Genomic DNA, 18,207 nt, shown 5'->3' with positions numbered 1-18,207 from the left:
GAACTCCTGAGTCTGAAATAAAGGATGATGATGATTTCAAAACTACAGATCCAGATTAGAAACTACAAGTCATAAAGTTATGAGACATATGAGCTAAACACATATTCAAAATAAATGTAAAACGTGATTAAGATTTGATTTTTCTTGGACTCATTCAAAAGAAGCCTTAACATATTCTGATACATTTTTTTCAATGACTGATGTAAAAAATAATTTTACAGTCTTGGTCTTTTCTCCTCAACAGCTCACCGTGTCCTCCCATGAAAACGCCACTCCAGTCAAGCTGGTTCATAACGCTGCAGGTCACCTTAATGGCCCTGCACGCACCATTGGAGCTGCTATCATTGGTTATTTAGGTACACCCAAAAACTCCCATTAAAACCAGTTTCAACTCCACAAGGACACATTCAATAACCACACTTCTGCTTCCTGTTACCTTTTCAGGTGTTCGTGCATTTGTGCCCAAACCTGTAGCTACTAACCTGCAGTATGTGGGAGGGGCAGCGGCCATTTTGGGGCTTGTTGCCATGGCTTCAGACGTGGAGGGGCTGTACGCAGCAGTAAAAGCTTTAGTGTGTGTGGTTAAGAGCAACCCACTGGCGAGTAAGGAGATGGAGAGGATCAAAGGCTACCAGGTCAGACCTTGTGCCACAGTAGGTTTTCTTCTACCTGGTGCAGCTAATTGAATATGTTTGTGCTTGGTTTCTTTTAGCTGTTAGCCATGCTGCTGAAGAAAAAGCGTTCACTGCTCAACAGCCACATCCTCCACCTCACCTTCTCCTTGGTCGGGACGGTCGATAGTGGCCACGAGACCTCCATCATCCCCAACTCCACCGCCTTTCAGGACCTTCTCTGTGACTTTGAGGTTAGCATGGTTCACCACCTCAATAATAGCTCATATAAACATCTCCAACATATGAGTCTGAAGTTTTATTTACTTATTGCTTGATTATTTTTCCATATTTTCTAATCACATTGATTGACATTTTTGCTAGATTTAGGTTGTGTGGTATATTTTATGAACAGAAAGCTATAAAATGGTAATTCATTTTCCAATCGCCTCCTCTTGTTCAGATGAGTATAGTCTGTTTTTGATCTTGACAGAATGTTTTTTTTTTTGTTGATTCATAGTCACGGCTTGAATCAGCAAATATTTGACAAATATCTGAAAATGTCCGATCTCATTTGGTGGGTGAGATTGGGTGGATTCATGGTAGCATCACTGTGCTGTAGAGAATTAACTAAGTTTTGATATTGTACACAGATTTTTTATCAAATCAAACTTTATTTATATAGCGCTTTTCATATACAGTATACCAGTAAAATATAACTCAAAGTGATTTACATTATTAAAAACAAGAAAGCCCAACAACATCCCACAGATGCATAGAATTAAGATAAGAACAATGTCACATGATACTCGGCTGGTGCAGAGGCCCTTCTACTTGTGTTAATTTTTGGCAATATTATCACTTCACGCGTGTGCAAAAGTACAAACACCTTTTTGTAATAGAACCATTTCAATTATATCAGGAGAGCTGATTCTGCTTCACAGGTGTGGCTGCACGCTCCCTATGAGCTCCATCTGTCCCTGTTTGAGCACTTCATCGAACTCCTGACAGAATCAAGGCAAGTTCATAATTTAATCTTTTTTTTACTTGGCTTTATTCTTCCTATGTCAGAGAAACTAAATAGTATTTGTGTGCTCTGACTGCACAGCGAGGCGGCTAAAAATGCCAAACTACTACGGGAGTTTCAGCTCATTCCCAGACTACTGCTGACCCTGAGGGACACCACACTGTCCCAACCCACTGTGGCTGCCATCAGCAACGTGCTCAGTCTACTGCTGCAAGGATTCCCCAACCCATACGACCTGCTGAGGTCAGCCATTGTTATCAAAATAACAGTTTTGCTCTTTTCTAGTGCATTGTAGATTTTCAAGTGGTTGACTTGTTTTTTTTTTTTTATATATATATCATCAGGTTCGGTCAGTTCATCTCCTCCACACTCCCTACATTTGCTGTGTGTGAGAAGTTTGTGATCATGGAAATTAGCAACGAGGAGAAGATCGATGGAGGTAAAAGTCAATCAGAAGTTGTAAATATTCATTGTATGAGAATGATTAGATACCTGGACGTAGCCTGCTATTAATGATCTTTGTTATTGTTCGTAACAACAAAGAAACATTGTGATCTATTCTGATTGACCAAGGAAATACTATTTTGTCTTGTTAGGTCATGATGATGATTTTGGTGGCCTGTTATCCGCAAACCTCATTTTGCTGAGAAATCGACTGTTGGAAAACCTCCTCAGATTACTCTTCACCACAAAGGAGAAGTGCACAGTAAATGCTCAGTAAGACAACGCCTTTATTTTATGCTTGGTTGCCTTACAGCACATGTCAAACTCAAGGCCTGGGTGCCAAATCTGGTCCTTCAGAGCATCCAATTCGGCCCGCAGCAGAAAATTAAAATGACACAGAAAACGTGAATCATTGTGTAAATTACCAAATAATTCAGTTGTAAGTTGTTGTTGAAAGAAATCTAGTTTTTTCCAAAATTCTGTAATTTTTCTCAAATTATTCCACAAAATCTCCCCGAATTAAATAAAATTTGGTCAAAAATAAATAAATCAAAGGACATTTACGTATCCATCGCTTATTGCTTAGATATTGTTAATGCCTCCCATACTTTATGTCTAACTTATAACTGGAAGTGCAAAGTTAGGCACATTAATGTTGAAATTGTTTGTTTTCCCGCCTAAAACCTGTGTCCCACATTATGATTTTTATTGTATAGCTATATATGTATTTACCAACTCCATCCTGGACCGGAGGCTGTATGTTCTATATATTAGATTATTTTTTAACTGTCCCCTTCCTGCAGGGCGTGTGAGGAACTGGTGCGCACGCTGGGCTTTGATTGGCTCCTGATGTTCATGGAGGAGCATCTCCACTCAACCACTGTGACGGCAGCTCTGTGGATCCTAGTGGTGCTGCTGTCCAACCAGTCCATCCAGAACCGCTTCAAAGAAGGACTGAGTGGAGGAGGCTGGTTGGACCACACCGACGCCGTCCTCACCAACAAGATCGGCACAGTACTGGGTGAGTGAAGGCAGCGTTGCTTCACTGGATCATTGCATAACCACAATCAAACAGGAACGAAACCCAACTTTTTAGCCTAAGTTTATCTGTATATACTTGGTATTTGCTGATAATGTTTTTTAAATATAAGCTTTGTAAAGCTGCTACCCCTGATCATTTTTAATCAGATAAATAGTGTATGCCTCATTGATCAATCGGAGATCATTATTTGGTTGAAATTGCTGCTTTCACCTCCATCATAAACATTCCATTTTCTAACACTTTTGTACATTGCATTGTGGGATGTGAAGGTGCGGAGACGGGTGTATAGAAGTGTTTTCACTTTATCTGCTATCACAGGCAATACCGGGAACAAACTGGAACAAAAATGGTGTGAAACGAATCAGTGGCCTCCTCCGTCTACAGGACTCCACATTCCACAATGCAATGAAACAAACTTTCAAGCAGCAATTTCAAGCTTTTTCCTTTATTTTTGGAGTAAATTATGTTTAATTTATTGATCTATGAGGCCTATACTCTGGTTTTATCTAATTAGAAAATGTTTGGCACTGTAGCAGCTTTAAGCATTTCATCCTGTAGCAAATACAAACAGAAATAATGTCCAGTATAATTACTGTGTGTTGCAACATGGTTAACAGCAGCAGACGCCTCTCCTCAGTCGGCCTTCCGTCGGAGTTGGCCTTCGTTCAGTAAACAAAGAGCTGCAGAGTTTGTGTGTCGCAGAGCAAAGGGTTCGTCCTCCTTTCTTTTCTGCCCTGCTGCTCACCCTGCTGCTGCTGCTGCATAGATCATAGAATCATAGATGAGCTCAGTGAAGCTTTTCCCTCTCACTGTCCTCGTTTTGTGTTTTAGTGCTAGTTTAAGCTATAAATGCAAGTTCAGAAAGTGGATGTTTTATAATTGGTCTTGTAAATTTGAACAAAGTCTTGCTATAACGTTATGATCACTGACAAATAAAGTGAATGTGAGTTGTACATGGATTTGATTTTGTCTAATAACCCTGCGTCAAAACTATTGAAAACATATTTATTTGTAATGGGCCAGGCAGTTTTCCCATGCTTCACATGCAAATTGGAAAAGTAGAAGAAGTACATTATCACTAGTCTGCTTGAGTCCCCGTCATCTCTTTAATTGTAATTAAAAGTATTACTGAGGCTAATGTGACTGATGTGTAGCAGCAGAGAAGTCTAAACAATTTTAATTATGTATGAAAGAGCACATCTTTTTTTTGTTTTTGCTGTAAACTTTGCTTTATGATTATGATCATAATGTTAGCTCATTGTTACTCAAACTTCTTTTTTCGTCCCTTTGAAGGATGAAAAACTAAATTTCAACAAAATGGGTTTAATAATGAAGCCTTTATTGAAAAAGATGAAAAAAAGTGACAATTTTTTTTCTAAAGTTCCTTTTCTGGACAGAAAAAGGCAAGTCCATTCTCGCACCCCACAGTTTGAGAACCACTGCTGTAAACAGAGCTAATTAAATTTTTTTTTGTTGTATTGTTCTACGACAATATTTTTTAAGTGACAATAACTAGACTATGACTTATTGAGGATAATACATGTCAACGAAAACTATCAAAATATATAAATATGTTCATCGACTTATAAAAACTAAACTACAATGTTCACATGGGAAAATAAAAAATTACATTCAACCGCGTAATAATATAATTTTTCAAAAAGAAGACGAAATGAACTTGCTGGAATTGTTACGCGGAAGTCATGGACAAAACTTGGACACATCAAAGTGTCATCAGCAGACGCCTCTAAAGAAGACTGGCAGTTGACAGTCGAAAAAAAGGCTTGAGATCAAAGTAAAGTGCCTGAAAAAAGTTGTCTGAATAAATTAAAGCTTAACATATAAAATACAATTTTGACTGAAACGAGAAGACTCAAATTTTCACACATCTTCTGCTTCTAATGAGTTTTTGTGTTTTTGGGACTTTTCGTACATACATCTTGAACTTGTTTTGTACATTTTCCAGACAATAGTTGACTTGCAGTCCATTAAATTAATTAAATTAAGTAAAAGAAAAGTTGTGTGAATTATGTTTTTATTTTGTCTTTAGGTTGATGCCTTTAGTGTCCTCAATGGCTGCAGTTCCTTCCTTGTACAAGTGATTGTGTTATTTTGCCTTATATTATTTCAGTTAGTGCAAAAGTCACAGTGGTAATTACAGCAACCAACCCCTTCCTAATTCGTCTCCTCGAACCAGCTGTAGCTGCTGAGCGCAGTAGCCTGTAGGCGTTCATAGTCTGTGTCTCTGAGACTTTTCAACCTGCTTCTCTCCTCACAGCATCTCTTTCATTCGCTTTCCTCGATAAATGTTTCCTTTAGGGTTCAACGTCGGCCGCAGTGCAGGTGGACGCTCCACTCTGCGGGAGATCAACCGGGATGCCTGCCATTTCCCAGGATTCCCTGTTCTGCAGACGCTGCTGCCCAAACACACCAATGTGCCCGAGCTGTATTTCCTGCTCATGGCACTCTTCCTGCAGCAGCCAGTCACCGAGCTGCCAGATAGCCTGCAGGTACATGTTAGTATACCCAATCTTCTTTCTTCTCTTCCATAAATCAATGTTTCCTGCCTTTTCTTCTTAAAAAAAAACAAAAACTAAATGAGTTTTTAAATGAACATGTACAAAAATAAGAAAGAATAATGCAGTTATGTGCACAATCACCAATTTGTTGTGTGACTATGTAAAACTGCAATGTGTGTTTTTCTTCTCTCAGTTTGATTTGGACTCCATTTGGACGTTCATCTTTGGTATGCCCGCCTCCAGCGCCACAATGTTGGGATCCGTCCACACTGTGTGCACCGAGGCCGCCTTCCTGCTACTGGGTATGCTGCGCAGCATGCTTAACCTGGTAAGAAGCACTATCTACCTCTGCTGTCATATATTCTAATATTAGATTTTCGTTGCTTGAAATAAAAAGAAAAGCACGTTATTTGGGGGCCATGCTACAAAAAAGACGACCTAAAACTTTTGCTCAGTAAAAATAGAATTGCTAAATATTCTATTAGGACCTTTAAATTACTCCAATATCTCAACTTTACACAAGCAAATGTCTTTCAAAGATGCAGAAGTTGATATAAGGAACATACAAACTCTATATTTATACTGCAAAAATAGATCAAATTGCATAATTTGGTAATACAAAACCATGTACAAAGGTCATTGCAAAAATCTTACCCTCAAATCTCTGCAAAAACTTGAAAAACCCAAGTTGGGAACAGTGACAAAAGAAAGGTGCATTTCTGTTCAGGGTGTCAGACTATGGATTTTCAATAAATAATAATTTTCAATAATAAAATAAATAAAACATTTTCAATAAAAAGACCGGGGAGGGGTGAGCCCGCGTGTCCGGACAGAACGTTTGCGGCCGGATACACAATGGATTCCTGTAATAAGTGGAAGGTTGTGTGAAATCTATATGATTGGATATATGGTAGCAGGGATGCTGCTGATGGACAGTTTTTTGATCTATCGCAAGGTCTGTATTACTTTGGCAGCTGTTTTGGGAAGGCTGCCAGTGATTTCTGAAGGATGGGGCAGAGCACTCAACACTCATACTAATGTGATGAACAAACTCAAAAGTAAGCAGGAGGCAACTTTAGAAGGTTTACGCGGAATTGGAACCAGCTTTGAAAGGCTGAGTACTCGACTTGCAGTTTGAGGCCACATTATTGGATTTTACTGCTGGAGACCAAAGACTAAAGGCTCCCAAAAGTATGCTAGCCTGAATCGAAAACAAATCTTTTATCATCACTGACAGTTGCCTCCCCCACACACCAACCACTCAAGGTTATTTGTCTTCTATTTAACCAAAGATGTGCAGACTGACGCTCCGTTCCCCTCCATCTCCCCCTCCTCCTCCCCCATCGCCACCTGGACTTTTGTTTTCTGAACCAGATCTACCAAAATTGTCACATATCATCTGACTGTTTCAGAGGGAAAGCAAAGGGTTTATTTTTCAACGGCTCCACCGGCCCTCCGTCCCCCCTCCCTCCCCGCAATCTACAAGGGAGCATGTGGAGCGCCTTCTGAGGCTGCACGCGTGCACCCCCCCAGAGGCTTGCAATTGTTTTTTTTTTCTCCTCCCTGCAATTCTTCCTTTCTCCACCCTAAACCCCTAACCCCCACCTACCCCTTTTAAATACTTTTTTAAATTGATTTTAAAGGAAAAGTTTTTCCTTCATTTTGAAACACTAATAAAACAGTTGCAGACATTTTTTGCATGCAGTTATTTGATTTCACCACACACTCATACATTGACTTAATCCAGGAAAGGGAAAGTTGTGATTTTTTTAAAGAGTATTTACTGAGTATTCAAATGCTTTCTACCTGCTCTGCTAGGAAACCATATAAACACCATTGACAGTGCAATATGTTGTTGTTTCAGCCATGGCAGTCTGAAGAGGAAGGCTCTTGGCTCCGGGAGTACCCCATCACCCTCATGCAGTTCTTTAAGTATCTTTACCACAATGTGTCCGATCTGGGACCCATGTGGCACAGCCCAGAGTTCCTTTGTGCATTGGCAGCATCAGTTTTCCCCTTCAACATAAGGCCCTACTCTGAGATGGTAAGTGTCTGTCTTGTTTTAAACTCCAAACGAGAAATGTTTTATACACTATATCTGCACTCGCTTTTGACTTGTAGACTTTAATCTTTGGTTTCATGGTAACAGATTTAGTGTGATATTAATTAAAGTATAATTGGCAAATGACTTTGGTAACATTTTATGTTATTGGCATTTTGTCTCAGCTCGTGTTTATCTTTTGAACTGAGCTAAAAGTTCACATCATGCCATTTAAAGGAATGCATGTGAAATCGATAATTTAAAGTGCATAAATGTCAGTTTCGTTTTTATTGTTTAGAATTTTTGGCATCTAAACTGTAAAATGAAAAGAAAATTGGGCATGGGGCGTGGCCTGTTTAGCTAAACCTAATGCACTATTGCTTTTTCTTCGACCGTTGCACGACCATTGAAGGTCACTGACTTGGACGATGAGGCAGGTTCCCCCATTGAAGAGTTCAAGGCCTTTTCTGGAGATTCCGGTATGAATCGCAGCCAGTCAGAGTACTGCAACGTGGGCTCCAAGACCTCCCTCACCAACCACCCAGCCAAAAAGTACGTGTTCGACTTCATGAGGGTTCTGATCATGGACAACCTGTGCATGACCCCGGCCAGCAAACAGACCCCCATCATCGACCTACTGCTGGAAGTAAGTACATCCTTCTCTAGGGGTTGTTCTAACTGAACAAGCATGACCAACCTCAGTCCCTTCAGGTTATTTTATAGAAAGTCAATTCACAAGTTAATTATTTCCAGTTCAGCTAAAGTAAAAGGTTGTGTTTTCATTTTCTGTTGAAAAATGCTGCATTTAGAAAGCAAAGCTAGTCATTTGCACATTTGTTGTGTTTTTTATGTCTTTTTTTAAAATTTATTTTTCATTTATTTCTGTCCCACAGTCATATATTTCCACTATGATCCTATGTTGGTATTGATTTTTGTTCTTACTGTCTGCTATTATATTGTGCTGCTGTAATGTGTGAATCTCCCCTCTGGTGATCGATAAAGGTCTATTCTATTCTATTCTATTCTATTCTATTCTAAAGCAGCCACCAATTAACTAAGGAACACTGGCATATATGTGTGCTGAACACACTACGTATACTAACCTTATGAGAGTCACTTGAAGCACTCAGTTTAGGACCTTGAGGCTGTATTTTCTGGAGTGTTTCATTGGAGTTTAGGAGTTAATAGTTCAAGACGTCCAGATATTTGAATATTTAGAATTAGCCTCAGGTTTATGTATAAGTCCTATTACCGGTAATAGCTGTGAAAGTTAAGGCATTTCTTTGCCATAATAGTACATAAGAAGAACAATGTAATACAGAAAGCAAGGGGGATATTTGCTTTGGCTTTGGCATAGTAGAAATTGGAGCTTTTAGAATGTTTCTGCACAACGTCTACATAAAACAAATGCATGGGGTGTCTAATAATTACGACTTCTTCTGTATATCCACGAGTTGTATGGTTTGTGTTTAGAATTTTTGCTTACATGTATTTAATGTCTTTAGGCTTCTCCAGAGCGCTCCACCAGGACTCAGCAGAAGGAGTTTCAGTCAAACATCTTAGATGGCGTCATGGAGCATCTTCTTGCAGCTGACGTCCTGCTAGGTAAGAAGCGCCGACATTTTTCACATCAGCCTGCAAACGTAGATATCTATAACACAGTGGCGGATGCTTTAAGACTACAAGGGAACCTCAGCTTCCCCTAAAATCAGTGGTCAAATATGTAGTGTTGTGTGTACATTTCATTGACTAAATATATGACAGAACACATGTATGTTTAGTTCAGAATCAGCTTCTTATAACAGGAAACTGACAGTGACAGCGTGACGTTCTTCATTCATTACCGCAGCGTCACAGTGTTAATAAACTGTGGTGAAGTTCAGCTTCAATTGAAGTCAATGGGAGAGGATTTAGGGGTTGATCCACTGCAGTCAAACTAGACGCTCATTGGATAAATGCTCGATTATGACGCACTTAGTCCCGCCCATCGGACGCCGGGCTTCACAGGAGGTCTATGGAGCAGTGGGCTGGATCTGTCTGTTCCGGACGCTGGAATAATGGATGATGATTGGATGATCTGTCTCAGGCTAATTCAATTTTGATTGACAGCGAAATGAGCCAATCAGAGAGTATGACGTTGTAAGCACACAGGCGGGTTTTTCAAATATTTCAGTCCGTTGCTCTGTGTTGACACGGAGACTTTGCTGATCCTCTCATAGCGAATTAACTTCTGACAAACCTAGTGTCTGTTTTTGGTGTTTGTGGAGACTGTTACTGCTTGTGTTGTGAGACTTTTGACCAAACACTCACACTCCAGCGCGCAGCAGCTACGCGCGTGCGTGCGTGTGCGCGCGTGCGTGTGTGATAATCTACAAATAGTTGTTGACAACAAAATGTGAATTCTACTAGAATTCACATTTAAATAAACAGATACATTTTCTGAAGTCGGCAGAAAATGAGCTTCCCCTGCATGAAAGACCAGCAGCCGCCACTGCTATAACAATGTATGAACTTGTTTTTTTTTGTCTAATTCTAGGTGAAGATGCCTCTCTGCCCCTCAGCAGCGGTGGCAGTTATCAGATTCTGGTCAACAACGTTTTCTACTTCACCCAGCGGGTGGTGGACAAACTGTGGCAGGGAATGTTTAATAAGGACTCTAAGCTGGTGGTGGATTTCATTGTGCAGCTCATCGCACAGGTACTCATTACATGACCAAGGATTTCCAAGCAGCATTTTCAAAATAAGAAAACGTAAAAAAATTAGCTTAGATATTATTGTGCTTCAAGCTGTTATTTTAATATGCTTAATAAATCAGCAACATTTTAACTTACCAGTGAAAATGAAATGTTTTGTTTGACCACTTCACAAAGAATTTCTATAGCAGAGAAGCTGAATACTCTTTTCATCTCACTTGTTTTCTGAGATCCTTAGTCATGCCAAAAGTAAGAGTTACCAATGGCTGTTGATCGAATGTGGCTCTATTTGCATTAAAAAGTAAGGTATTATTACATGGTATAGTAAGTAAGAAAAGTGTACAGTAAATTTCAGTGTAGTTTAGTTCTCATTTATATTAAAAACGAGGTAATGTCTAACTTTTCCATCATTACCCCCCATACTTGTTTGGTGCTAGCATAATATGACAGCAGCAGTTTCTCTCTTCTGCTTTTTATTATCCCACGCCACAAAGTGTGAAGGGGGATATAGGATTGAGCTCCGTCTGTCCGAGTTAAAGGCGACAGCTTTTCTCAGAAACCGTTTAACATAGGATAACCAAATTCAGTGGGTGGCTTCAGGGTATCAATACATTGATGGAGTTCGAAAATGAGAAGGGTGCAATTATTTTTTATGGAGTTTTTGCCCTTTTTCTGTTTTTTTACTCTGTTCGAGGTATCTTCAAAGGGGACAGCTTTTCTCAGAAGCCATTTAAGATAGTTAGTAATTTTATATTCTGATGTGATAATATTTTTTTTATGTATACATCTAAGTTTAGGACATTTAGGAAAAGGTTGTGTGTTATAATAACAACCAATGTGGCGGGGGATGTTGATGACTGTCTTCTTTTTTTCCAACTTCAAATTGTTTTGAGCTGCGCACTTTGATTCTTTTATTAAAAAAAACAAAGATTTGCTTAAGTTTTTACAAAAATGTTAACTCTTGTTACTGCTTGTATTTATTTGAGCTTTAAGGGCAAAATGTCATTCTTTTTTTAATTTTACGTGTGTGTTCTTAAAAGCTTTACGTTGTTCTCTACTTTAAGAAGATTTAAAGTCAAACTCCATTCATTCTGTAAAGAATTAACACCAACTTCAGCTTTAGTTGCTCAAACAAATCTCCTTTCTGTAGAAATATTTGCACAGAAGCTTTATGTATAATACCACTGGATCTATGGAGCACTATAGCAGAAACTTGACCTCTTTTTTCTGTTCTTCCCACTTTCAGTCTAAGAGGCGTTCCCAGGGTATTTCCCTGGACATCATCTACCACTGTTTGAACCGGACCGTTCTCTACCAGCTCTGTCGGCCCCACAAGACGGTGGCTCAGCAGGTGGCTCTACTGGACGCACTGCGGGTGCTGACCGTCAACCGCAACCTGGTCCTCGGGCCGGGCAACCATGACCAGGACTTTGTAGCCTGTCTGGCTCACTGTTTTATCTGTCTGCATACCGGGAGGTAAGTTTAAAGCAAACTAACCTGAACAATGCAAACTGTATTTGTAACTCTGAGCTAATAACGACATGAGTCCTCACTCAAAATGGCATCCATCATATCCTATATTTAGGACATTTATCGTTTTTCTAACAGCTCTCTGCCAACTTACCCTTTCGTTACTGACACAAACTTATTTTTGTATTCATTTTTTCGACAGGGACAATGCAGTCAAACATAGTACAAGCTTGCTGCTGATGTGATGCATATAGAGATTATAGCTGTTGCTAATTCTCAACTCTTGTCCCTGGTTGGGCACTTCCGCAACGTTGCTGTACAATTTGAATAAGAATAGCCTGAAAAGTTTAGAATTTTTAAGTGTGATTTAAAATGACAATGATCAGAAATAATACCAGGAAGAGTGATTATCTCAATTATTATAATAAATAGTTATATAAATGCTAAAAAAGGAAAATACATGCTAGTACTAACTAAAATTTTTGGGCAGTTTAGACAAACAATCATAAATCATTATGTTATGTTATTCTTTATTGATCATTTTACAGTGGAATTACTGCCTATTAGTTTAAAATATATATTTTTTGGCTACAGGTTTAAGATCAAAAGTATTTTAGGTCATTTGTTTTTCCACCAAAGGCTGAGAAAACGGCACGCTTTAACACATTACAGTGTGTGACCAGCAACAACACCAACAACAAATATACACTACAACAATGACACACTATGTCACAACAAAAACACCCAAAATAAATGGAAAACAGCCAAAATGATGGCATAAATACACATTGACATCAAATGAAAGAAAACATAACCATAATACACAAAATTACTAAAAAAAACATACACCAAAAAACAAAAATGAAAACAAAATACATGAAACAACTCCAACATTATGCAAAAGACTGCAAAAGTCACTAAATGACTCCAGATGTACTAAACAACATGACAAATACACAAGATAGCTAAAAAAAATACACAAAAAACTCCAAAATTATATACAATTACACAGTATGAATTATTATGTTATGGTATTTTTTATTGATCATTTTTACAGTGAAATTACTGCTTATTAGTGTAAAATATGCCTTTTTTGGCTACAGACGTAAGATCAAAAGTTTTTTAAGTCAATTGTACTTCTGTGCTGCTGCTGGTTTTCCAAACTGCAGCAGGCACAGAGAGTTGTTTTTCCACCAAATGCTGAGAAAGCAGCACGCCTTAACACATTACAGTGTGTGACCATTGAGAGCCATGTGTCTCTATGTGACCCCCTGCCTGTAAATCTGTGCCTGGAACGCTGGAAGTAGTCGTGTTGTTTTTACACAGCAGCGTGGAAGGCTTCGGCCTGGAAGCAGAGGCCCGGATGACGACCTGGCACGTAATGATGCCTGCGGAGAATGAAGCTGATTCTACAAACAGTCATGATGTCAGCGAAGGTCAGATACTGAGACTCTAATACAGCAACATATGATCATTCATTTAACTAGTCGTGCTTGCTGCTACTACTACTGTTTAGTGATGCCTGCCTGTGTCGTTATCCTCCATCTGATTATCTTGCTTTTATGAAAAGTGCATCATTTTTAAGCTTCCACTTTAAATAGCCAATAAGTTAGTAATGGACTATATTTGCTTTTATGATGACAAAGCTGTCCATAAAACTGTGGGTGTTTCGTGAGAAACTGTAGCATTAATCATTTAAATCAGATGACTTCAAAAAGGAATCTGCTGTTCATCGTCCTGCAGGGAAGCAGCTGCTGCTGAAGGCAGTAAACCGTGTGTGGACAGAGCTGATGCACAGCAAGCGCCAGATGCTGGAAGACATCTTCAAAGTGTCTCTGCCGTGCAACGACAGGGGCCACGTGGACATCGTCACTGCACGGCCCGCTCTGGAGGAGCCGGCGCTCAAGAGCTGGCAAAACCACCTCGGTGAGGAAAGCTGTACACAAGCAGTGATGCTGTTTCTTCCATTTCAGAACCATTGTTCTAATACAGTGGTTCTCAAACTTTTTTGGCTCAAGTACCCCCTTTCTCTTATTTCTGAATCCAAGTACCCTCTTTTGTCCAACTACAACATTTTGCTTTGAAAACTATTTACTCTTTATAGAGCATAACGATGGAATAAACGAGTGATAACACATTTTAAAGAATCTCATTTTGTAAATAAATGGAAAGAAACAGTATTTATTTAGTGCAGTGGTTACCAAGTTTGTTTTTTTGCATTCTGACCCCATTTGATTTCAATAAATTCTTGTGACCCCAAAGACATTTTTGTTTCTCAAATTAGTTTTTGATGATGTTTGAGCTCAGACATTTTTTTAACTATTTTTTTTTTAGTTGAACTAGATTACAAAGCAAAAGTATATAAATACAGTTTTTGTTTAAGATGGTGTGTTTAAAAAAAAAAAAAAATCAAAAATCTGTTCTAATTTTTCTGAAATTTCAGGCAACCCCACATGGGGTCCCGATCCCAAGGTTGAAAAACACTGGTTTAGTGTCTTTTAAATAGATTTATTTTTATAGTTTTGATAATTTCCTATCATCTCACACTGGGTGTGGGACCAAGACTGACACTTTAGTTGTTAATTTTCCACTCTGTCTCTTTCTTAAGTATGCGCTGTAGTGCCATCGCGTACCCCTAGGGTTATACCCTATTTAAAAACCCCTGTTCTAATATACTCAATAATTGTTGTACTACTACTTCATAAGAGTTTTGTTTTACCAGCTGCTCTCATCTTTGGTTTTTTTTTAGTTCATGAGAAAAAGTGCATCAGTCGAGGGGAATCCGTGACTCCTGCGACTCAGTCCAAGCTGTCCAGAGTCAGCAGCGGCTTCGGTCTGTCCAAGCTAACCGGCGGCCGACGCCACAAGAAGGAGAATAACCTGAACAAGAACAGCCTATCAGCGCAGGTACAGGGAAAACAAAGAAACTCACATCATACCATGAATTGTTAAAACTTACTCCTGACGTTTTGATTTCCAGGAGACTTTCCAGTGGATGTTCACACACATTGCTGTGGTACGAGACTTGGTGGCAATGCAGTATAAAGAATACCAAGAGGTATTACTATTATATTTAATGATTCTGAAACAATGGCTGTCAAAATTACTTGTGAACACTGTGGTAGTTAGAGTTTTGCACCTGTCGTTTCACCAGCTTTGCCATTTTGTAAAACTTCCCATTTGTTCCGCAGAGGCAGCAGAATGCCTTAAAGTACGTCACCGAAGAGTGGTCATCCATTGAGTATGAGCTACTCCGTGAACGAGGCCTCTGGGGCCCGCCCATCGGCTCCCACCTTGACAAGTTTGTGCTAGAAATGACGGAGGGACCCTGCAGGATGAGGAAGAAGATGGTCCGCAATGACATGTTCTACATCCATTATCCTTACATCCCTGAGATGGAGAACAACACCAACTCGGCACAGGTATCAGAATCAGAAAAAAACTTTATTAATCCTCGAAGGATAATTAGAAAAGATTAGAAAAGGTATGATGTCATCTTTGGGATCAGGTTTCTCAGTCCTTCCAAATTGGGAAAAAAAAAATGTTACTCCCCAATATTTACAGGGATTTGTAATTTCTCAGCTCATAGTTGCATTTTTAAACACAAATTGCCTGACAGAACCTTCTTTTAAAAATTGAATAAATAAAAACGACCTTAAATTACATTAAAACTTTTCAAATAAATTGTCTACAAATTGTAGGACTTCTGAAGTATGAACCAGGTGACCAGCCACCTACAAAACACTTGGGGAACGTTATTTCTGCATGATGGTAACACACTCGTTTACATTTAAGCTTTAAAAGTGACGCACCAAGCTGTAAATAGTTCTCAGTAATAGCAATAAACTCTTCTATATATGCTGTCATTTTGCACATATAAGTACTTTTCATACCTAAATCATAATTCATGTGGTTTTCAAATTTTTTCAGTTACCCCCTCATGTTGATTAAATCTTTTTCTATTGCAATTTATTGTTTTATTTAACTATGAGCTCTGTTCTCAGCTTTAAAAATACATTGCCTTGTTGGACATGGATGCAATCACAGCTAAGGAGAGCAGATGGTAAACATGACTCGGTATTGTTAGCATTCTCGTGGGTTTACGTTTGTTTGCAGACTAATCACAGCTTTCTGCATTTGACCAAATTGTTTGTAATTCTTGTCAATTTTGCTGTCCTGCCTTTGGGTTTGTGCATTTTTATGTGTTGAAACACTTGTGGTAAGTGAAACTGTTCACTGTGCAAAATAACAAAACGGTTTTCTTTCTAAGAAAGGCAAATTATCAGTACGTTTGCAGTGACGGGACTAAGAAAAAAGGCCATTTTTTTAATGAGCAGTTTCTAGATGTTCTACTTTGACCAGTATCTCCAGCACTCATGTATTTTTTCTTTCCAGAAGCCTCTGAGGTACCGGCGAGCCATCAGCTATGACAGTAAGGAGTACTACATGCGCTTGCTGTCTGGAAACCCCGGCATGTATCAGCACTCAGTGGAACACAGCTCAGAGGGAGAGACAACGCAGCACGAGCCAGAGCACGGAGAGGACACCATCGCCAGAGTCAAAGGTCAGAATGAACACAAGCAGAGATGATGATGTACATCAAATAGCAAAAACAAATAAACAATAATCAGAAATCTATGAAAAACACACAACATTGTGTGTAAATATACCATTAATAACCAAAGTTCACAAAATGACTTTAAGTCACAAAACGATAACAAAAACACCCAAAATCACAACAATAATGCACAAAATTACTACCAAAACACACAACGCAACAACAGATAAACACTACAACAATAACACGCAAAAAAAATTAATAAATAAAAATAAATGAAAAACACGCAAAATGATGAAATAAATAAATAAACAAAAACACACAGTGACTCCAGACATGCAAAACAAAAAGAATAATACACAAAAAAGACTGCAAAAGTCACTAAACGAATCAAGATGTACCAAACTATATTACCGGTAAATATACACACAATTACTCCAAAAGTCACAAAATAACAAAAATACACAATGTTTCAAAAGGTCACAAATTGACAACAGCAACACACAACACGACACAGAATATAAACACAAAATGTCTCTATAAAGTCACAAATGACAACAAAATAACACACAAAACAACAGAAAAAATACACGACGAACATCCAAAAAAATAAAATAAATTCCAAAAACTCATTTAAGAAAATCAAAAACAAACCAAAACCATTGTTCTTTCCTTTATTAATGCTCATATTGGTTTTAATTTTAAATGCTTACGTGAATGTTGATAATGTGGCCCCTGGATCAGACAATCACATTACTGTGACCCCCGCTGTGATCAAAGTTCTGATTTACTTGTTAATGCAGTAATTATGTGTTTGAGTTCTGCTGAATTTGCTTCGAGGGTTTTTTGGTCTTTGTGCCACTACCAGCTTTTAGCCGAAGGCATGTTGTTGTAGTTGGTCCATCTGCTCTTGTTGTTGTGGTGTTTTCGCAGCGCCCTGAGGGAATGTCTATGAATTTTATCACAGATGTTCAATCGTCTCATTTACAACGTTTAGGAGGATTTTTGGTTCGTAGGACTTTGTCTTCCTTTTCATTACATTGGGTAGCTCACATTTACTGTCGAGTACTTATTTTTATACAGTATGTATGTACCGTAGTTGGATTAGTAAAAAAACAAAACAAACTCCACTGCTTTTTTTTTCTCACAAATTAAATTGCAAGAGCAATATTAGAAGTTTATAAAGGTTTAATTCTACTTGTGTTGAAGTGATTATTTCACGTCAACACTGAAAGGAAACCCTGGCAACTGCTTAAGATAACATAATACTTTTTTTTAGTTTCACAATGGGTAATATTAGTTGTCATGGCAGCAAATATACAAGAATAGGATGTAGAGAAATTTCTAATAAAAAAAACATTAATTTAAACAAAATAGATATATATACACATGCCTATAGACATTTATATGTATACTGCTACAGTACACATATTCAGACATAAATATTCATATACCATAGTGTGAGTGTGTGTTTAACGTCCTGTTCCGTGCTCATTGAACAGTCTGATATGTTCATCAGTCTGACTGATGGAGCTGCTCATGGAGGCCACAGTGTCGTACATCTTCGCCAACATTTTGTTATGAAATTAGATGAAAACAGAACAATTTGTCAACAGCTAGCAGCACAATCTGTCCTCAAAAAGTTCCCGAAGTCTATTTTTTATCGTCGTTTCTCGGAAACAATTAATCGGCGAAAGCTACGCTGCTCCTATGGTTTCTGGTGGTTCTGCTCCACGTCTGTAAGTGTTTTAAGTGTGCATAAATAAAGAAATTAACACAGTCTACATTAGTATATTTTTTAT

General features: G+C 38.5%; 1 protein-coding gene across 7 annotated transcripts in view; it reads left to right on the top strand.

Annotated features, from left to right (window-relative positions):
- Positions 1-18,207, top strand: part of wdfy3 (WD repeat and FYVE domain containing 3) — a 105,514-nt gene that overhangs the window by 68,382 nt on the left and 18,925 nt on the right. For 4 of the 7 annotated variants that reach the window (XM_028456401.1, XM_028456402.1, XM_028456398.1 and 1 more), the window contains 21 exons: positions 245-356; positions 445-635; positions 713-865; positions 1,556-1,629; positions 1,720-1,881; positions 1,983-2,077; positions 2,235-2,355; positions 2,886-3,103; positions 5,444-5,640; positions 5,837-5,971; positions 7,508-7,687; positions 8,097-8,330; positions 9,190-9,289; positions 10,221-10,381; positions 11,624-11,853; positions 13,174-13,283; positions 13,591-13,773; positions 14,597-14,754; positions 14,828-14,905; positions 15,039-15,269; positions 16,243-16,411. In XM_028456401.1, the coding sequence (XP_028312202.1) occupies positions 245-356; positions 445-635; positions 713-865; positions 1,556-1,629; positions 1,720-1,881; positions 1,983-2,077; positions 2,235-2,355; positions 2,886-3,103; positions 5,444-5,640; positions 5,837-5,971; positions 7,508-7,687; positions 8,097-8,330; positions 9,190-9,289; positions 10,221-10,381; positions 11,624-11,853; positions 13,174-13,283; positions 13,591-13,773; positions 14,597-14,754; positions 14,828-14,905; positions 15,039-15,269; positions 16,243-16,411 (3,292 nt within the window). The remainder of the gene's footprint in view (positions 1-244; positions 357-444; positions 636-712; positions 866-1,555; positions 1,630-1,719; positions 1,882-1,982; positions 2,078-2,234; positions 2,356-2,885; positions 3,104-5,443; positions 5,641-5,836; positions 5,972-7,507; positions 7,688-8,096; positions 8,331-9,189; positions 9,290-10,220; positions 10,382-11,623; positions 11,854-13,173; positions 13,284-13,590; positions 13,774-14,596; positions 14,755-14,827; positions 14,906-15,038; positions 15,270-16,242; positions 16,412-18,207) is intronic. The other 3 variants (XM_028456403.1, XM_028456399.1, XM_028456400.1) reach the window with 2 other exon arrangements.

The sequence above is a fragment of the Gouania willdenowi genome, chromosome 9, assembly GCF_900634775.1.
Source record: "Gouania willdenowi chromosome 9, fGouWil2.1, whole genome shotgun sequence".
Lineage (NCBI taxonomy): Eukaryota > Metazoa > Chordata > Actinopteri > Blenniiformes > Gobiesocidae > Gouania > Gouania willdenowi.
The sequence above is the reverse complement of the archived record's forward strand: the minus strand, read 5'-3'. Positions and strand labels throughout refer to the sequence as shown.